The sequence below is a fragment of the Moschus berezovskii genome, chromosome 4 (genome assembly GCF_049115385.1).
Source record: "Moschus berezovskii isolate FMDL1 chromosome 4, NW_MosBer_1.0, whole genome shotgun sequence".
Classification (NCBI taxonomy): domain Eukaryota; kingdom Metazoa; phylum Chordata; class Mammalia; order Artiodactyla; family Moschidae; genus Moschus; species Moschus berezovskii.
Genome location: NC_142463.1, coordinates 39,361,909 through 39,384,741, shown reverse-complemented (window position 1 = coordinate 39,384,741; position 22,833 = coordinate 39,361,909). Strand labels below are relative to the sequence as shown.

General features: G+C 37.1%; 1 protein-coding gene across 3 annotated transcripts in view; it reads left to right on the top strand.

Annotated features, from left to right (window-relative positions):
• Positions 1–22,833, top strand: part of ITGB3BP (integrin subunit beta 3 binding protein) — a 91,486-nt gene that overhangs the window by 19,677 nt on the left and 48,976 nt on the right. For all 3 annotated transcript variants that reach the window (XM_055401707.2, XM_055401708.2, XM_055401706.2), the window contains exons 2-3: positions 2,264–2,306; positions 21,092–21,227. In XM_055401707.2, coding sequence (XP_055257682.1) covers positions 2,264–2,306; positions 21,092–21,227 — 179 coding nt within the window. The remainder of the gene's footprint in view (positions 1–2,263; positions 2,307–21,091; positions 21,228–22,833) is intronic.

Sequence of the window (22,833 nt, the reverse complement as noted above, 5' to 3'; positions counted from 1 at the left end):
CAGTTCTAATCCATTTAACATCATCTCATGTTTGTGCTACTGTTGGTTGTTTTTTCAAAAAGGTAAAAGCATTTAGTGGGTGCTTACTTTGGTAATTTATATCTTGACACTGGGCCCAGTTCTAACATAATGGTGAAAATAGATGGTCATAAATTCCTCTAGTAGTTTGCTCTTCTTTACCTCTTCTTTAGCACCTCCCCCTCAATTCAACAAGGATTTATTGGGATGTGAAATTGAGTTTCCCTGAGATTGTGTGATAGTGGGTAAATCACACCAAGTCATCCCTATTGGATGAACCAAGTAATCTGTTAGGTCCCTCCTAGTCTTGTCTGGTAAATGTCTTTATGATTTTTGTAATTATTACCAGCTTTTGGTCATTAGATGCCTGAATTATCTGAAAACCACGTTACCCACAATAAACCATGTTTTTAGATTCTTACTGAAGAGAGGGGAGGATAACAGTCTAACTCAGGTCACTTTCTTATTTACTATCATATATCTCCTTGGGCTTCTTAGATCAACCTCAGACCTAACTAGAAACCTTTTAAATACAAGCATTTAATTTTCTAAGAATTAGCCATCACTCATAAAGCAACACAGTATTTTGAGCAGTTAATGTCAGGGTGGGGTTTGTTTACTTCTGAAAAGTCGTATTGCATCTTAACAGCATGTAAAAACAAAGGCTAAAACTGTACTGTGTACTTTTAGTTTTTGATTTCTACTTTTGAAGTTTTATGGACTTCCCTTGTGGCTCAGCTGGTAAAGAATCTGCCTGCAGTGACAGGAACCTGGGTTTGATCCATGGTTTGGGAAGATCCCCTAGAAAAGGGAAAGGCTACTCACTCCAGTATTCTGGCCTGGAGAATTCCACGGACTGTATAGTCCATGAAATCGCAAAGAGTTGGACACGACTGAGCAACTTTCATTTTCACTTTCACTTTGAAATTTTATAAATACAAAAACGTCTCACACACCTGAATAGAGTAATATATATTCCAAAACTAAATGTGTGTACTTTTTTGAATTAAGTGCCATTTTTATTTGTTCATACTTCTGCTCTCTTGCTTTATTGAGAATTCACATTAAATTGATTTCAAGTGGACTTCTAAAAGATATGAGTAATTCTTTAAACCAATTTAGTTAATCTTAAGAAACAATGTTATGTGTTAGGCTAATGTAGATATAATAGCAAAATTAAATGAACTATTCTAGATTTGTATTTAACATTTATTGCTTAGTAATTTTTATAAATTGTCTTTCTTCTATTTTTACTCCTATCTCTTGTTTGAAATTCAGTAGTCAGTTATTTATGAATAGTCATTTTCTAGGATCTATAAATTTTGTTTTGTTTGCTGTAATACAAGCTATAGTAAATTTTTTTCTTTATGCTCAGATTCTCTAATATTTTAAGTAATTTAACTTCTTTTTCTCAGAGATTAAGAAGATACTTTTAATGCTTCATTTGTCACTGAGAAAACTAGTTTTAATTTATATTGACCTTTTTCTCCTTTGAGCATTTAGTCTGCTTTCGATAAAATGTTGATGACTGCTCTTTAGAAGACAGCTGTACGAAATAAAGTATTATAAATATTCAGCTTTCCTTTCTAAGCTTTGTCACCAACAGCTGGGCATCCAGTTTAGCAGAACAGATTTTGCACAGAGAGAGCCTGGCATGTTCCTGAATCAGTATAGTGAAGGAGACAAAAAAGTAGTTTCTTATGGATTGGGGACTTATAAAGACATAGAGCATCTGTTCCTCAGTTAAGTCATAGTCTGGTCGCACTGAATCATGTTTAAAGCTAGAATAATGTGTAAAACTTTTTCACCTTGCTCATACCTTTATTTTAATATCTAGTGTATTATTTTTTCCAAATAAAGTGCTTTCAACATCTCCATTGAAGGTATGTAAATGATTTTGCTCTTATCTATAATTTTTCATTAGTGATATTTTAACACACACAAAGATATTAATTTTTTACTAAGATTATTTTATTATATAACTTTAATGTTTGAATTGTATGATAGTGCATATATATGCAACTCATATATAAAAATCCATTTAACTATTTAATTATGATTTTATCTTGATATATGCTATTAAAAAAACGGTTTCCTCATTGTGAAAATTGCTTTCTTCATAGGTATTCTACTTTAGTTGGTGAAAGTACTTAAAATGGAATCTTTGTTTATACAGATTAGTCTTAAATACTTGGCTACTTGAAGCATATTAAATCTAAGATGTCTTTAAATATTTTTTTTGCAGTGTTAAACGATCACTGAAATTGGATGGTCTGTTGAAAGCAAATGTAAGTATTTACTTGTGAGTTTGTAGTTGCATAATAGCATAATAAGATTGTATTTTTATTTTTTTAACAGCTAATTTTCTCTTATACTAAATGTAAGAAATATCAGAAACTCCTGTGACATAATTGTTATTGGCACACCATTTTCAACATATAAAATTTGTAGTATATGGAAATTCCATGCAGGCTTGAGATTTTTATTTAAGCGACAAATTATTTAGAAACTTTAATGAAATAATTTAGTAGAAAAAAATGCTTTGCAACTTAAATGCAAATAAATAAAGATAGAACAGTGACAGTGCTTTAATCTACATTCTATAATCTGCTAAATTGAAATAAAACATTAACAACATTTTATATCAAAAAGGTAACTACCCCCTCACCTCGCTGACATGATTAAACATAAAATACTAGCACTGTAATGACTTTCACCATGGTTGTCACAATAAGAATAAAATTGTACTGTTGCTGTTAGGTTTTATAAATCTTGTCGTAGCACATTCCCAATACCAGCATATCATGACATATGCTAGTTTACTATCTGTTTATTATCTTTTCATACCAACAGTGGATCTAGATACAAACATTAATACTGGGATACTTATGGCCTTAGTAATCTTAAATGCAAATAAATTGGTGAGAAAGTAAATTAAAATAAATAGCTAGTCAATAAATGGGCTCCTATATGAGATCCCATATGAGAATGCCATTTCAAAAAATGGGTTTTATATGGAATTTCTCTTCAGAAGACTCACTGATATTTAACAATTTACCATTTTTTAAAACTTCCTAGATGCTTTTCTAAAAAATTTAAACAAAGGTGGCAAAATACTGCAATGCCACTAAAAAAATCATTAGCAGTGTAATTAGCAATTTAAAACACCATTATCCAACTTGTTCTGTACAGAATGCAGCTGTGACTGTAATTTTGCATCTGTTTCTTTGGTCAGAATGGTATTTTGGTAGATGAGTAGTCCAGCTTGAAATGAAATACAGTTCTTCTCTGCCCCAAAACTGTTCTTTGGGAGGTGGTAACACCATTTGAATGAAAGAGAATGGCCTTTTAGGAATTCATCCTTTTCATAAAATACAGTTGTCATAGATAGCTTTCTATCTAGTTTTTCTCCAGATTAGGATGTATCAAGGTAGCCAGTGAAACAGTGAATATCCTGTATTAGAAAAATACATTGTTATGTTTGGCCCAGTTCTGTACCTTTAAACCAGTTGACAGTACCACATGGCCACCGACTGCTAAATGCAGGTTACTTAAATCCTAGCCAGGGCCTTCAACATTTCTATTTTCTAACCTATTTCTAATATTTATTATTATTTCTGATATTTTCAGCTTTTGTACTTTTGCCTCATCATTTATTTGCAGCTCTGTCTTAGATCTGACAAGTTTTGCTCTGGCGCTACATCGAGGCTTCTCTCCTTAGCTATATTTATGCATCTATCTACTCCAGTAATAATTTAGCCCTGAAGCAGCCTGGTTCCCAAGAATCTACCTATGTGCCAGTGATTTCATGGAGGCTGGCTTAGCCCATGCAAAGGAAAATCAGACATTTAAAACATTACCTATAAGTCTAAGAGCACCTAATTCCTTTGAAGCTCCAGAGGAACTCGTAGTAACTTTGTGGTCATCTTGCCTTACCAGCATGATGCTGAAAGAAGACAAATCTGTGGTGTTGAAGGAAAGGAGACTCTTAAATGCTAGTTGGTTGACGTGTAGTCTGTTCATCTTAAACATCTAGTGTTTCCTCTCCCAGAGATGTTTGGAACTAGCAAATCCCAGTGTTCCCAATATGGCTATGGACCTTCATGAAGATAATGCTCCATGATGTTAGGGCAAGTCTTCAAAAGTAATTTTCCTTATGATTCCCCTAATAGGAGAAATAGAGGTATGGCTCATCCCCTGTGATCCTCCACTTCAAATATAGTGTATATACTACAAGTTTCACTATTTGCTGCTGCTGCTGCTAGGTCACTTCAGTCGTGTCCGACTCTGTGCGACCCCATAGACGGCAGCCCACCAGGCTCCGCCATCCCTGGGATTCTCCAGGCAAGAACACTGGCGTGGGTTGCCATTGCCTTCTCCAGTGCGTGAAAGTGAAAAGTGAAAGTGAAGTCACTCAGTCATGCTAGTTCTCCCAAATTGTTGAGGGTAGTGAGGAGTGATAAAAGTTTTGATTTCTCATTACCTACAGTATTGGGGTTACTCAACTTATTACCCTTCAAACACTGTTTTTAGCTGAATTTTCAAAGACAAACTTGAATTATTTATTACAAATAATTTGAAAATTATTCATTACAAATAAACTACCAGTCCAGTACTCTTGCCTAGAAAATCCCATGGATGGAGGAGCCTGGTAGGCTGCAGTCCGTGGGGTCGCTAAGGGTCAGACACGACTGAGCGACTTCACTTTCACTTTTCACTTTCACACATTGGAGAAGGAAATGGCAACCCACTCCAGTGTTCTTGCCTGGAGAATCCCAGGGACAGGGGAGCCTGGTGGGCTTCCGTCTATGGGGTCACACAGAGTCGGACACGACTGAAGTGACTTAGCAGCAGCAGCAGCAGCAGTTCAGATTAATTTGTAGGGACAGCTGTAACCTGGTCATATACCTAGCCAGCTTGACCTAATCTCTTTCAGGCTACCTCAGAGAAGGAACTGGAGAACAGATGCTGCAGATGGGAAGGGAAGGAGCATACTTCCTACCAAGGCCAACTTAATAGGCATTCTGCCAGAAGGAATGGCAGTGCAGGTTTAGGGGAAGTTTGCTGATTGGGACATGCATTCCCAGTCGAAATTATTCCATTATCATTAGTAGGATACTCCTAAGTCTGATTATTCCCATTATCTCATCTCTCTGAGACAAAACTTCCTGACTCCTGAAATAAGAAAGAACATTGGATTTCAGGGCTTTAGAAAATATGACAGCTCACATTCTGTAGGCTTACTTATTGGTCTGGCTCATATGTGCTCCTCTCTCCTCTCCTTCCCTCCTTTTCCCCTGCTTTTTTCCTTACCTTTTTATTATGGAAATTTTTGAACATACACTAAAGTAGAGACAATAATACAATGAAGTACCATGTAAACATCACCCATCTTCCAAAATTATTAACATTTTGCTAATTTTGCTTCATCTGTCTCTATATATGTATGTATATATTTATATGTGTGTGTGTATCTGTATATTTTCCCCTGGAATTTTACAAATCTCACACATGTTATTTCATTAGAATATTCTTCAGTATGCATTTTTAACAGATAATGACTTCTTTCATAACTATAGTGCCACTGTCATAACTTATAAAATAAGAAGTAACTCCTTAATAATATCTTTCACCCAGTCCATATTCATATTTCTACGGTTGTTTTAAAATGTCCTTTTATAGTTGGCTTATTAAAATCAAGATCCAAACAAGATTTCCACATTGTAATGGTTTTTATGTATCATAAGTCTTTTTTTTGCACCAAGTCTTTTAAAATCTTTTAAAATCTCACTCTTTTTCTTATAATTTATCTTTTGGAAAAAAACTGAAATATTTTTTCCATAAGTGTATTTCACATTCTAGATTTTGTTGTTTTTTTGTGTTCTTTAGAAAAGAACACATTCTCTATTCACGTTTCTCTGTTTCACAGTTCACATTTCTTCACATTTCATATAAAACGTCATTAAAGCCAGAGGCGTGCTTAGATTCTGGTTCATATTTTTGCTAAGAATGCCTGATAGGTAGTCTGTGTATTTCCTGTTGCATCACCTCCACAAGTACAAAGTGGTCTTGGTTTCAAGTGTCACCAGCCTGATTCACCCATAGTAAAATTCTCCGTCAGTCTTTCTCCTAATGTTTTTTTTTTATTCATTAATGATTATTTTATAGATTCGATTTTTCACTATAGTTACCAAATACTGATCCCTTTTTTGCCTTTGGATTTTGGAGAATTTTGATTATAGCGAATGTACTGCCTACTATACAGCTTCAGTAATTGTCAACACAAGGCTAATATTGTTTCATATATGCTCCCATGCATACTTCAGTATCCCTTGTACTTGATTATTTGAAGCAAATCTCAACCATCATCCATATCATCCGTAAATACTCCAGTAATTATTTCAAAAAGATAGACTTTAAAAAAGGTATAATAGTATTATACCCCACTCCCACCTCTGCTATGATCTCTGCAAAAAAATCTCTCTCAAAATTAACATTAATTCCTTAATCTTTAAGTGGACATCTTTGCTTAAATTCTCCCAATTATCTCATATACTTTTTGACAGTTCAATTCTTTTTAAATTTTAGCATTTTTATCGACATTCATATTATATAAAATTTATATAAAATTTAAAAGTATACACCAGTGATTTATTATATACTCATTACATTGTGCAGCCATCACCACTATCTGATTTCAGAACATTTCCACCACCCCAAAAAGAAATCCATACCTATTAGCAGTTAGTCTCAATTCCCTCCTCCTCTCGTTCCCTGGCAACTACTAATTTATTTGCTGTTTCTGTGGATTTGCCTATTCTGGCCATATTATATAAATGGAATCATACAATATGTGGCCTTTAGTGACTGACTTCTTTCATTTAGCATAACATTTTCAAGTTTTATCCAAGGTTTATCACATGTAGCAGTACTCTTGCCTAGAAAATCCCATGGATGGAGGAGCCTGGTAGGCTGCAGTCCGTGGGGTCGCTAAGGGTCGGACATGACTGAGTGACTTCACTTTCACTTTCACACATTGGAGAAGGAGATGGCGACCCACTCCAGTGTTCTTGCCTGGAGAATCCCAGGGACGGGGGAGCCTGGTGGGCTTCCCTCTATGGGATCACACAGAGTCGGACACGACTGAAGTGACTTAGCAGCAGCAGCAGCAGTACTTTATTCCTTTTTATGGCTCAATCTTATTCTTTTGTGTGGGTATATCACCTTTTATTTATCTATTCCTCAGCTGAAAAATGGGTTTCCTTTCTTCAGTGCTGCTAGTGGTGAAGAAACCCCCTGCCAACGCAGGAGACACAGGTTCTATCCCTGGGTCAGGAAGATCCCCTGGAGGAGAGCATGGCAACCCACTTCAGTACTCCTGCCTGGAGAATCTCATAGACAGAGGAGCCTGGCAGGCTTTGGTCCATAGGGTTGCGAAGAGTCAGACATGACTGAAGCAACTTAGCACACACATACAGCTGAAGGACCTTTGAGCTGTTTCTACTTTTTTACTATTACAAATAATGTCTGTAACATTCTTGTACAGCATTTTGTATGAGTATATTTTCAGTTTTCTTATATACCTGGGGTGGAATTGTTGAGTCATATGGTGATTCTTTTTGCAAAATTGCTAAAGTTTTTTCTACAGCATTTTACATCCCCACTAACAGTATGTAAGGGCTCCAATTAATCCACATCCTCCTCAACACTTGTTATTATCTGACTTTTTGATTCTAGCCATCCTGCTGGGTGTGAAGTCCTATCCTATTGTGCTTTTAATTTGCATTTCCCTGGTAATGTTGAACATCTTTTCATGTGCTAATTGGCCATCTGTATATTTTCTTTGGAGAAATATCTATTCAAATCTTTGCCCATTTTTTAATTGGGTTGTCTTTTTACTGTTGAGTTGTTAGAATTCTTTATATATTCTCAACACTGTTACCTTATCAGATATATAATTTGCACGCACTTTCATCAGTTCTGAGGATTGTCTTTCTTGATAGAATCCTTTGATACACAAAAGTTTAAAATTTTGATGAAGTCCACCTTATTTTTTCTTTGATGACTTGTGCAATCTATGGTAATGCAGACTTCCACTACATTTCTTTCTAGGAGTTTTATAGTTTTTAGCACATATGTTAAAAATCTAATAGATAATAGAGTTCATTTTTGACATGGTGTGATGTTAGGGTCATGTAGTTCATTTGTCCTAGCAGTGTTTGTTAAAAAGCTATTATTTCCCCCATTGAATGGCCTTAGAACTCTTATTGAAGATTCAGTTCAGTTTAGTTCAGTCGCTCAGTCGTGTCTGACTCTTTGCAACCCCATGAATCACAGCACACCAGGCCTCCCTGTCCATCACCAACTCCCGGTCACTCAGACTCATGTCCATCGATTCGGTGATGCCATCCAGCCATCTCATTCTCTGTCAAGTTGACTATAAATATATGAATTTATTTCTGGACTCTCAAATCTATTCCATTTGTCTTCAGATCTGACCTTATGCCACCACCATGCTGTGTTTCAAAATAAAAAGTTTTTAAATACTATAAATTTTAAATTAGGAAATATAAGTCTTCCAACTTTGTTCTCTCTGTTGCAGAGATTGGGCTATAGTTTTCTTTTAAGGTATTCATCTGGTTTTGCTATCGGAGTAATGCTGGTCTCATAGAATGAGTTAGGAAGTGTTCCCTGCTTTTTTATAGAATTTGAGAAGAATTGGTGTCACTTCTTTAAATGCTGGTAGAATTCACCAGTGAAGCTCTCTGATGTTACAGTTTTCTTTTTCACAAGTTTTCTGAATTAATCTAATCTCTTTACTTGCTTTTAATGTGTTCCAGTTTTCCATTTCTCCATCATTCAGTCCTGGTGGGCTGTGTATTTTGGGGAATTTGTCCACTTCATCTAGATTAGCTAATCTGTTGGCATACAGTTGTTCATAGTATCCCCTTATAATCCCTTTTATTTCTGCAAGGTTGGTTGTAATATCTACCCCCTCATTCCTGATTTTAGTAATCTGAATCTTATTTCTTTCTTGGTCAGTCTATATAAAGATTTGTTGGTTTTGTTTCTTTTTTCACCAAAGAAGCAACTTTTGAATTCATTGATCTTTTTCTTATTTTCCATTTCATTTGCTTTCTCCTTAATATTAATAGTTTTTTTTTCTTCTAGTGTCTTTTGGTTTAGTTTATTCTTTTTCTAATTTTTTAAGGTGGAAGCTTAGGTTATTGATTTGAGAGCTTTCTTCCTTTTTTAATTTAAGTGTTTAAATTTTTCTCTGAGTACTACTTTCCATCCCATAAGTTTTTATATATGTTATGGTTCATTTTCATGCTCCTCAATGTGTTTTCTAATTTCCTTTTTAATTGGTTGTCTAAGACTATGTTTAATTTCTATAAATTTATTTTCCAAATGTCTTTGTTTTTAATTTGTAATTTTATTCTATTGTGATTAGAAACTGTTCTTTTATGTGATTCTAATTTTTTTTCACATTTACTGTTTTTTTTTTTTGCTGCTTAACATATCTTCTGTCCTGGCTAATGTTACATGTGCACTTGAGAAGAATGTATATTCTGCTATTGTTGGATGGAGGGCTCGATAGATATGTGTTAGGTCTAATTGGTATAGAGTATTGTTCAGGTCTTCTGTTTCCTTGCTGATTTTTTTGTCTAGTTGGTCTATCTATTATTGAAAAATGGGGCATTGAAGTTTCCAGCTATTATTTTTCTTTTTCTTCCTTCAGTCTATCAGTTTTTGCTCCTTGTATTTTGGGGCTCTCGTTAGATGTGTGTGTGTGTTTATAATTTTTTTTAATCTTTTTTTGCTTCAGTATCAGTATGTCTTTATTCATTGAGTTTTCTTGGCGAGAAGAGGAAAGGGAAAAAGGATCAGCATATAGCAGAAACACATAGTAAACGTATTGCAGAAAGGAAAGGAAGTATCCAGTACAACCAAGAACACACACTGCTGATAGAGTCACCAAAGGTCAAGGGAGCTCGGTTTTCTGTAGTTCAGGAATGAGAAGAAGGAATCAGGGAAAGAACAAAGAGGATCAGGCTAACCTTCTTTCCCTATAAATTCAAGAAATGGCACAAAGCTTTGGTGTCTAGCAGTAAAACATGGAGTTGTTAATTTGTCCATCTCTTATTAAACATAAATTTCGACTTTTTTGTATCTGCATAAAAGCTCCTGAGTGACTTAAATATACATTCATCTTCCTCTCTTGGTTTCCCCCGTTCTTTCTACATGAAAGCCTCCCATTTCTCCTCTGTTAATAGGAAATTAAGTAGATTTGGTTCATTCCTATGCCAGTGTAAGTTATGGCATGAATCATATCAAGGAGTAGTCTTGACTCACAAGGTTTGGCACAAGGAATGACATTCCTAACGTCTTCAGGTTATTTTACACAAATCATTGAAAAGTTATGGAGACACTCAAGAATTACATGAGTATGTCTGTGTAAGTTAGGAGTCAAGCTTTTAGGAAAAATCTGGTTTAAAACAGGAAATAGGGAAAGGAGAAAAAAAGGATGACCCAAGACTTTCACTTTTTTCCTCTTTGTTGTTATTGTTTAGTTGCTAAGTCGTGTCTGACTCTTTGTTACCCCTTGGACTATATATAGCCCACCAGACTCCTCTGACCATGAAATTCCCAGGGAAAAATACTGGAGTGAGTTGCCATTTCCTTCTCCATTTCTTCAACTTTAGTGAGATATAATTGATCAAAATGTAAGATATTTAAACTGTACAATGTGATGATTTGATTTATAGATTGTGAACATGCATAGTCATTGTGTGTACATATATGTGTGTGTGTCTTTTTATACATACACACATTGTGAAAGGATTGTTCCCATCAATTAATCCATCTATAACTTCAATTTTTTCTTTTTCTTTTCTGGTGAGAACATTTAAGTTCTACCCTTCTAGCAGATTTCAGTTACTATATAATAGTTATTAGTTATAGTCACCATGCTATCCATTAGATCCTCAGACCTTATTAATCTTACAATGAAAGTTTGTACCCTCTGTTCCTCCATCTCCCAGTGACTAAAAACCGCTTTCCTACTGTCTGTTTCTGTGAGTTAGACTTTTTTATTTTCTTCACATATAAGTGAGACCGTGAAGTGATTTTTCTTTCTCTCTTGGTGTGTTTCACTTCGCATAATGTTCTCCAGGTCCATTCATGTTGTCACTAATAACAGAATTTCCCACTTTAAGAAGAGCAGCCTTAAGATGATGTTTCAGATCCCTTTGGCTCCTGAACAATCCTCTGAAAGATACTTCATATTTTTTCTTTTGATACAAAAGAAATTTGTATACAATTAAAACCCAAAAGCACATTTGGAACGATCAATACATTACATTTACATAGTCTGAGTCACATAGCAGTCACCCAATCATTAGCTGTCAAGCTTTACAAATCTCAGACAGATATTTAAATGGAAAATTAGCAAATGAAAAAATATTCAGTGTTATTCGTCATTGAAAATACAAATTAAAACCACAAAGTGGTACCATTCCCGCTCACTAGAATAGCTACGTTCAGTTCAGTTGCTCAGTCGTGCGTGACTCTTAGCAGCGCCATGGACAGGAGCATGCCAGGGTTCCCTGTCCATCACCAACTCCCAGAGCTTGCTCACACTCATATTCATCGAGTCGGTGATGCCATCCAACTGTCTCATCCGCAGTCATCCCCTGGTCCTCCTGCCTTCAATGTTTCCCAACATCAGGATCTTTTCAGATGAGTCACTTCTTCTGATCAGGTGGCCAAAGTATTGGAGTTTCAGCTTCAGCATCAGTTCTTCCAATGAATATTCAGGACTGATTTCCTTTAGGATTGACTGGTTTGATCTCCTTGCAGTCCAAGGGACTCTTACGAGTTTTCTCCAACACCACAGTTCAAAAGCATAAATTCTTTGGCGCTCAGCTTTCTGTATGGTCCAACTCTCACATCCATACATGGAAAAACCAATGGCTTTGTCTAGACGGAACTTTGTTGGCAAAGTAATGGCTCTGCTTTCTAATATGCTGTCTAGGTTGTCATAGCTTTTCTTCCAAGAAGCAAATGTCTTTTAATTTCATAGCTGCAGTCACCATCTGCAGTGATTTTGGAGCCCAAGAAAATAAAGTCTCTCACAGTTTGCATTGTTTCCCCATCTATTTGTCATGAAGTGATGGGACCAGATGCCATGATCTTAGTGTTTTGAATGTTTTAAGTTTTAAGCCAGCTTTTGGAGTGTTAGACCACTTCAGTATTCTTGCTATGAGAACCCCATGAACAGTATGGAAAGAATAGCTAAATAACTATATCAAAACAGAATGGCCTTAAAAACCAACACAGGAATGCCTAAAACAATCTAAGGGTTGGTGAGGATGTGCATCATTTAGAGCTCTCATTTATTGATAGCAATTTAAAATGACATAAACACTGTGGGAAAGGAGTACATCGAGGCTGTATATTGTCACCCTGCTTATTTAACTTATATGCAGAGTACATCATGCGAAATGCAGGGCTGGATGAAGCACAAGATGGAATCAAGATTGCCGGGAGAAATATCAATAACCTCAGATATGCAGATGACACCACCCTTATGGCAGAAAGCAAAGAGGAACTAAAGAGCTTCTTAATGAAAGAGAGTGAAAAAGCTGGCTTAAAATTCAACATTCAGAAAACTAAGATCATGGTATCCGGTCCCATCACTTCATGGCAAATAGATGGGGAAACAATGGAAACAGTGAGAGACTTTATTTTCTTGGGCTCCAAAATCACTGCAGATAGTGACTACAGCCATGAAATTAAAAGACGCTTGCTCCTTGGAAGAAAAGCCATGACCAACCTAGACAGCATATTAGAAAGCAGAACCATTACTTTGCTAACAAAGGTCCGTCTAGTCAAAGCTATGATTTTCCCAGGAGTCATGTATGTGAGAGCTGGACTATAAAGAAAGCTGAACACCGAAGAAGTGATGCTTTTGAACTGTGGTGATGGAGAAAACTCTTGAGAGTCCTTTGGACTGCAAGGAGATCCAACCAGTAAATCTTAAAGGAAATCAGTCCTGAATATTCATTGGAAAGACTGATGCTGAAGCTGAAACTCCAATACTCTGGCCACCTGCAGCGAAGAACTGACTCATTTGAAAAGACTCTGATGCTGGGAAGGTGGGAGAAGGGGATGACAGAGGATGAGATGGTTAGATGGCATCACCTACTAGATGGACATGAGTGTGAGCCAGCTCTGGGAGTTGGTGATGGGCAGGGAAGCCTGCAAGCTGCAGTCCACGGTGTCACAAAGAGTCAGACACAGTTGAGCAACTGAACTGAACTGAAACACTTTGGAGAACTATTTAGCCTTTATTTGATGTATGCAAAATAAATCTACAGCCATCCTATAGCCTGGCAATTTTACTCCTGGACTTTCCAAGTAAATAAAATCATATAGCCACAAAAAGACATACAAGAATGTTCTTAGCATCTTAATTCATAATAGCCTCTAACTGAAAACAGTTGCTATTTAGGACTCTTCTAGGAACCTTAGGCCTAAATTGTGAAAAATCCCTGAGACAGCTGGTATTTAAAATTTTCTAATGTAATTCCGTAAGTACTAGTGATGCATAGTGTCTTAGGTGCATCATTCCAGTAACTGGGTTAGCCAGTATAAGGTTATAAACAATTGTCTCTATTAGCTGCCCTAGTTTTTCTTTTGCTTCTGGTTGTCCAAATACCTACAGTACCTGTATTTTAAACATTTCAGTGATAGCATAGGCTAATATTTCATAATAATAGTAGCAGACCCATTATATCCCATATTTCATCCTGAAAGAACCCTAAGTTGGTACTTTTTAGACTGTTTATAATAGGTAAAAATCAATAACTCTTTTTGGTAGAATATGCTTTAAACAAGGTGACGAAGCAGGCTACAATTTGTGAAAGAAATTGAGAGAGGATGTCAGATATATTTGAAATTATGGAGAGAACATTCATTTCTTTTGTTCTGGGCGGAAAAATCAATACTCAAATTTTAGTTTTGCTAATATACAAGGTTTGACCTCCTTACAAAAAGTACAGTGACATTTGGACTGAGTAGGCCAAGTCCTTCAATGTTTGGAGTTTGGCAAAATGGAAATTCTTAAATGGATTCTAGGATCATCTTCAGAGTTTAAAAATTAGAGGACCTTGGTTAAATTTCGAGAGAAATAGAACTTAAAGAAGTATGATTCTGGGGTTTCCCTTATGGATCAGTGGTAAAGAATCCACTTGCCAGTGCAGGAGATGCAGGCTTGACCCCTGCTCTAGGAAGATCCCACATGCTGTGGAGCAAATAAACCCGTGCACCACAACTATTAAGCCTGTGCCCTGGAGCCTGGGAACCATAGCTACTGAAGCCTGAGTGCCTAGAGCTGATACTCCGCAGCAGGAGAAGCCGCTGCAGTGAGAAGGCCGCACGCTGCGATGAAGAGTAGCCCCCACTTGCTACAACGAGAAGAAAGTCCACTCAGCAACAAAGACCCAGCACAGCCAATAAATCAAAATAAAGAAAGAAAATTATAAAAGAGAAGTAAGATTATACATTTCTGTCTATAAGTAGACAGATACATATAAATATGCTGAATATTTAGTGGGATAGTAGAGAAAGGTAGATTTTCTTTTTTCCAAGTATATTACCATTATATGGGCTTCCCAGATAGCGCTAGTGGTAAAGAACCCGCCTGCCAATGCCAGAAATACAAAAGACTCAGTTTCAATCCCTGGGTTGGGAAGATCTGGATTAGGAAACAGCACCCTGCTCCAGTATTCTTGCCTAGAAAATTCCATGGGCAGAAGTCTGGCGGGCTACAGCCCAGGGGGCTGCAAAGAGTTGGACGTGACTAAGCACACACACATACACACACACACACATTACAATTGTGGACAGACATTTTCCCTTTTAATCAACACAGATCACACACACACAAAAAAAAGCTAGCAAAGGAGAAGCCTTAGTATTTTTAAGATGAGGGCAAAAATTTTATACACACACACACGTGCATGCACATGTACACACACAAAGACCTATTTTGCGAAAGCTAGAAAATTGTTTTCAAGGAGAAATATATGATCTGCAGTTGCAATGCTTAGATATTTGGCAATTGGAAAAATAATTTTTGGTGAAAATAGGAAAACAGATTGACATCAATGTACATTAGCGTAGTGACTTTCATTTCTTGTACATACACTGTGAAATAGTTCTGGGCAATAAATTCTTAGAAAAGTGGGGTTGGATTGGATAAATGTCATAGTTTATGACTGAATACATATAAACAGGTGAAAACTCAAGGTAGAGAGGTAATAATAGCCACCTGATAAAGAGACTTAAAACCCTTTCACCTTATGAAAAAGATTGCTTTAGAACTATAACTTGATGTTATAGGTTTGATTTTTTTTTTAAAGGTATTGGTTACATTTGTGGCTACTGTGGATACAGAAAATAAAGAATGGAATACCTTTTGTTCCCCCAATACAAAGAAGTATCTATCATTTAAAATCTTAACTGTAAAAAAAATAATTGATGCTATAGATTTTGGAACTAATACCAAAATTATTGGAAAAGGTAACATAGCTACTATTTCTGCCATGGTGTCTTAAAAATAAAGAATAGTTGACAGTAGAGAATTATATAACTATTTCAAGTCAGCAACCAAGGTAAAGTGTAATTCTACAATGTTTGTAACATATCATGACCCTTCAGACCTTTCCTTTATTCCCCAAATCCACCCTTTGCTGTCCATTGCATCTCTAGATTTCAGGTTTTTCATGCCTTTGTTTTCACTCATCTAAGCCTCGCCCTTCCTCCTCACAGGAATCCTGTGAGATTGCTCAGACCATTTTGATTTTCCCTCTTCAAATTTCTATGGCTCACGTACTATCTTTAGACCTGTTCTCTGCTGTTTATGAGGCCAGGACAATTTGTTTCATTCCTGTATGTACGTTAGTTAGCCATATGCTGGGTAATAAGTAAGTATTACAGAAAACAAGTTTAAAGGGAATTCAGAACAGGAAACAATAGTGTGATGATGAATATTTGGAAAAAGTGGATTATGAGTGAGGTCCCAAACATTGAAAGATTAGCCACGTCCCAAATGAAAAAGATGGCTTAAAACTCAACATTCAGAAAACTAGGATCATGGCATCTGGTCCCATCATTTCACGGCAAATAGATGGGGAAACAATGGAAACAGTGAGAGACTTTATTTTGGGGCTGCAAAATGACTGTAGATGATGACTGCAGCCATGAAATAAAAAGATGCTTGCTCCTTGGGAGGAAAGCTATGATCAACCTAGACAGCATTTTAAAAAGCAGAGACATTACCAACAAAGATCCGTCTAGTCAAAGCTATGGTTTTTGCAGTAGTCACGTACAGATGTGAGAGTTGGGACCATAAAGAAAGCTGAGGGCCAAGAATTGATGCTTTTAAACTGTGGTGTTGGAAAAGACTCTTGAGAGTCCTTGGACTGCAAGAAGATCCAACCAGTCCATCCTAAAGGAAATCAGTCCTGAATATTCATTGGAAGGACTGATGCGGAAGCTGAAACTCCAATACTTTGGCCACCTGATGCAAAGAACTGACTCTTTAGAAAAGACCTGGATGCTGGGAAAGATTGAAGGCAGGAGGAGAAAGAGATGACACAGGATGAGATGGTTGGATGGCATCACTGACTCGATGGACATGGGTTTGAGTAAGCTCCAGGAGTTGGTGATGGACAGAAAAGCCTGGCGTGCTGCAGTCCATGGGGTTTTGAAGAGTTGGATACAACTGAGTGACTGAACTGATCTGAACTGAAATGTGCATAGGCTAAGTGACAGGGACTATCGGTGTCATTTAATAATGGATGAATGAACAAATGAATATATTTTGAGTGGAATCATGTGGCTAAGTTTATTGGACTGTTCCTTTTGAGTCATCTGTTCATCATACATTTTTGAGTTCTAGTCTACACTGAGACTACAAAGATAAAATAACAATTTATTTTCAGATGTGTAAATTCTAGTGAAGTATACAGAAATGTAAAGAATTATTAGAATTTACTAACTCCAGTAAGAAGTATACACAAAGTATATGTAAACACAAGAGCAGGAAGCTGCAGAGAGGATTTATTTAGAATGGGTCAAATTCTCAAAGGCCTTATATGCTATACTCAATTGTCTGAACATTATTTTCGTTATCATTAGAACGTGTGTCAGAGCAACTTTGTGAAGTTGAAGGACACCACTAACCATTCCTAGGATTTCCCTCTGGGTCTAACTCAGAGAGAACTGCTGAGCATTTCTCTGGCCTAGCCCTGTAATTATCCTTCAGGTTCAGTTCCGTTCAGTCGCTCAGTCATGTCTGACTCTTTGTGACACCATGAACCGCAGCACGCCAGGCCTCCCTGTCCATCACCAACTCCCGAAGTCTACCCAAACCCATGTCCATTGTGTCAGTGATGCCATCCAAACATCTCATCCTTTGTCGTCCCCTTCTCCTCCTGCCCTAAATCTTCCCCAGCATCAGGATCTTTTCAAATGAGTCAGCTCTCCGCATCAGGTGACCAAAGTATTGGAGTTTTAGCTTCAACATCAGTCCCTCCAATGAACACCCAGGACTAATCTCCTTTAGGATGGACTGGTTGGATCTCCTTGCAGTCCAAGGGACTCTCAAGAGTCTTCTCCAACACCACAGTTCAAAGGCATCAATTCTTCGGCGATCAGCTTTCTTCAACTCTCACAACCATACATGACCATGGGAAAAACAATAGCCTTGACTAGACGGACCTTTGTTGGCAAAGTAATGTCTCTGCTTTTTGATATGCTGTCTAGGTTGGTCATAACTTTCCTTCCAAGGAGCAGGTGTCGTGGCTGCAATCACCATCTGCAGTGATTTTGGAGCCCAGAAAAATAAAGTCAGCCACTGTTTCCACTGTTTCCCATCTATTTGCCATGAAGTGATGGGACCAGATGCCATGATCTTAGTTTTCTGAATGTTGGGCTTTAAGCCAACTTTTCACTCTCCTCTTTCACTTTCATCAAGAGGTTCTTTTTTTCTTCTTCACTTTCTGCCATAAGGGTGGTGTCATCTGCATGTCCGAGGTTATTTATTTCTCCCAGCAATCTTGATTCCAGCTTGTGCTTCATCCAGCCCAGCATTTCTCATGATGTACTCTGCATATAATAAGCAGGGTGACAATATACAGCCTGAAAAGTACTCCTTTTCCTGTTTGGAACCAGGCTGTTGTTCGTGTCCAGTTCTAATTGTTATTTCCTGACCTGTATACTGGTTTCTCAAGAGGCAGGTCAGGTGGTCTGATATTCCTATCTCTTTCAGAATTTTCCACAGTTTATTGTGATCCACACAGTCAAAGACTTTGGCATAGTCAATAAAGCAGAAATAGATGTTTTCTGGGACTCTCTTGCTTTTTCAGTGATACAGTGGATGTTGGCTATTTGATCTCTGGTTCCTCTGCCTTTCCTAAAACCAGCTTGAACATCTGGAAGTTCATGTTTCACGTATTGCTGAAGCCTGGCTTGGAGAATTTTGAGCATGATTTTACTAGCGTGTGAGATGAGTGCAATTGTGTGGTAGTTTGAGTATTCTTTGGCTTTAGTTTTCTTTGGGATTGGAATGAAAACTGACCTTTTCCAGTCCTGTGGCCACTGCTGAGTTTTCCACATTTGCTGGCATATTGAGTGCAGCACTTTCATAGCATCATCTTTCAGGATTTGAAATAGCTCAAATGGAATTCCATCGCCTCCACTAGCTTTGTTTGTAGTGATGCTTCCTAAGGCCCATTTGACTTCACATTCCACGATGTCCAGCTCTAGGTGAGTGTGAGTGATTCATGATTACCTGGGTCATGAAAATCTTTTTTGTACAGTTCTTCTGTGTGTTCTTGCCACCTCTTCTCAATATCTTCTGCTTCTGTCAGGTCCATACCATTTCTGTCCTTTATTGAGCCCATATTTGCATGAAATGTTCCCTTGGTATCTCTGATTTTCTTGGCGAGGTCTCTAGTCTTTCGCATTCTATTGTTTTCCTCTATTTCTTTGCATTGATTGCTGAGGAAGGCTTTCTTATCTCTCCTTCCTATTCTTTGAAATTCTGCATTCAAATGGGCATATCTTTCCTTTTCTCCTTTGCTTTTGGCTTCTCTTCTTTTCACAGCTATTTGTAAGGCCTCCTCAGACAACCATTTGCTGTTTTGCATTTCTTTTTCTTGGGAATGGTCTTGACCCCTGTCTCCTGTACAATGTCACGAACCTTTGTCCATAGTTCATCAGGCACTGTCTATCAGATCTAGTCCCTTAAGTCTATTTCTCACTTCCACTGTATAATCATAAGGGATTTGGTTTTCGTCATACCCGAATGGTCTAGTGGTTTTCCCCACTTTCTTTAAGTCTGAGTTTGGCAATAAGGAGTTCATGATCTGAGCCACAGTCAGCTCCCATCTTGTTTTTGCTGACTGTATAGAGCTTCTCCATCTTTGGCTGCAAAGAATATAATCAGTCTGATTTCGGTGTTGACCATCTGGTGATGTCCATGTGTAAAGTCTTCTCCTGTGTTGTTGGAAGAGGGTGTTTGCTATGACCAGTGTGTTCTCTTGGCAGAACTCTGTTAGCCTTTTCCCTACTTCATTCTGTATTCCAAGGCCAAATTTGACTGTTTCTCCAGATGTTTCTTGACTTCCTACTTTTGCATTCCAGTCCCCTATAATGAAAAGGACATCTTTTTTGGGTGTTAGTTCTAGCAGGTCTTGTAGGTCTTCATAGAACTGTTCAACTTCAGCTTCTTCAGTGTTACTGATCGGGGCATAGACTTGGATTACCATGATACTGAATGGTTTGCCTTGGAAATGAACAAAGATCATTCTGTCATTTTTGAGATTGCATCCAAGTACTGCATTTCGAACTCTTGTTTACAATGATGGCTACTCCATTTTTTCTAAGAAATTCCTGCCCACAGTAGTAGATATAATGGTCATCTGAGTTAAATTCACTCATTCCAGTCCATCTTAGTTTGCTGATTCCTAGAATGTCGACGTTCACTCTTGCCATCTCCTGTTTGACCACTTCCAATTTGCCTTGATTCATGGACCTAGCATTCCAGGTTCCTATGCAGTATTGCTCTTTACAGCATCTAATCTTGCTCCTATCACCAGTCCCATCCACAACTGGGTGTTGTTTATGCTTTGGCTCCATCCCTTCATTCTTTCTAGAGTTATTTCTCCACTGATCTCCAGTAACATATTGGGTACCTACTGACCTGGGGAGTTTATCTTTTAATGTCCTATCTTTTTGCCTTTTCATACTGTTCATGGGGTTCTTGAGGCAAGAATACTGAAGTGGTTTGCCATTCCTTTCTCCAGTGGACCACATTCTGTCAGACCTCTCCACCATGGCCTGCCTGTCTTGGGTGGCCCCACACGGCATGGCTTAGTTTCATTGAGTTAGACAAGGCTGTGTTCCGTGTGATCAGATTGGCTAGTTTTCTGTGATTGTGGTTTCAGTTTGTCTGCCCTCTGATGCCCTCTCTCAGCACCTACCGTCTTACTTGGGTTTCTCTTACCTTGGACGTGGGGTATCTTCATGGCCGCTCCTTACCTTGGACGTGGGGTAACTCCTCTCGGCCGCTGCCCGTGACCTTGGACGTGGGGTAGCTCCTCTCGGCCTCTGCCCCTGACCTTGGACGTGGGGTAGCTCCTCTCGGCCACACTCATGCACCGTTCAGCCGCCACGCTCGTGCTGACAGCAAATGTCAGGATGTAACTGGGAGAGTTGGCCGTCTCTACTTGCTTGGAAATATCATCTCAGAAGGTAGTAACCCTTCAGTGTTAAAACTTCATAAACATCAGATTGAGATACCCTAATCAGTATGGAGACCTCAAAAATGTGCATGCCTTGAAATAACAGTGTTCACTTTGAAGGTAGTAATGGTGTATATTTAAATCCAAAAAGAAAAAGCAAAGAAAAGAGTATTTGTTTGAATTTTGTGAGTTTTTCAAATGTATTTCCAAAGGTCTGTAACTAAACGTATTTGTCCCAAATTAATATTTATTTCTAGTCATTTGATTCTCCTAAAATCACAAGGATGAAAAGTGCTGCAGCCTATTCTCCGACAACTGGAACCTGTCAAATGAGCCCAGTTGCTTCTCCCACAAGCTCAAAAGAACAAGAAAACAGAAATGGACCATCAAATGGTTAGTTGAACATTCTTTTCTGCTTATTGTGAGATTTTTTTCTAGGTGTTGGTTAAATCGGAATTTTGATTTAATAATATGTGAAACCTGCAGAAGCTGATTTTTGTCTTTTTTAAAGAATTCAACATAGAAAAGACTAGAATATAGGTAATACTTTGGACATAAGTGTAAACTCTAGGCAGTTACATTAAAATGCTGCTGCAGACTTTGTTACCTTACTTTTCCATCCATTAAATAGAAATGGCCTGACTGCCTTCAGCCACTATCAATTATAATAGTATAGCCCCTTAACAAGTTAACAAGCTATCCATCATGTGCATAAATTAAAGGGCGCATAATTCAGGTAATGCACTACACTTTAAGAATAATACTTCCAAATGTTATTTTTATTAATGTTGTACATTTAGTTTTATCCACATTTCCTGTGTCTTTATAGGTTGTTTTATTTATTGTATTTCATTCTCTTCTGTTACTATTTTAAGTGCACTTGCAAAAGGTTTGTATAATTACTGTTAGAGAATAACCTAATTTTAATATGAAATTCTGTATTTTAAATTATTGTTAGTTTAATTTTGACCACACATATTTCTTATCCTCTGGTAGTTTATTGCTAAAATATTCATTTAAAAGATGTAGGAATCTAGGTTTCATAGGCTTAATTTTTAATGTTGTGACAACATCGTGAATCAGTAACATGTCAAGTTTCTGTAATATGAAATATTAAGTAGGCTTAAATTTAAAAGAATATATTTTGGATATACTGTGATTAGCCTGATTCATAGTTATTGTAAAGCATTTTAGGGCTAAGTATATACTGGAAGCTACAGAGAAACAAAGAAGTCTCCTCATTTTACCTAATTTGTTGTAATGAATAATGAGATCTTAACTTTTGAATAACTTTAATCAGGTGCTTCTTAATCTTAAAGCTATCACTGTTAAGTTTGCTTTCACAAAAATACATGAAGATGTATATGTTTTCTTCAAGCTCTATAGTTCTGGGTTGTTTTTTTCTTTAATTCACTTGATACACCTTTTGTTTAAAATTAAAAATTAGTGCCTTAGATATGGAACGTCTCTGTACTGAAATGTGAATAGATTTTAAGTGGATATGTACTGAATTTCCATATTGAAATTAAATATGGACTTAAGGGAACATTTCTTTTGCCCATAAAAAGATTGGTCACATGATCTCAGTTGACATTTAAGTGGATAATTATCACCGGTTATAGTACTTGGTAAGCTCTTTTTTGAAAAGTCATATAGCAAGAGTTCCTAGGGTGCTGGTAATATTCTATTTCTATATGATGGCTATGCTAGTTCACTCTATAATTATTCATTAAATTGTACATATGTGTTTTATGTATTCTTTGATATATAGTTCTCACATAAGTCTCAAAATAGAATTCTGCCTAGGACCTTATATCAGATTATGTCATTTGTAATCATTATATTGATTTTCCTAATACGTCATCTTATATGTATTTTAGAAATAGAAAAGCTTGAGTCTTACAACTTAAGTTCTAAATGAAATTATAACTTCCATTAACAGCGTTACTTTTTAAGTATTGTACAAAACACAAGGTACAATTTAAATAAGCACTTCTGC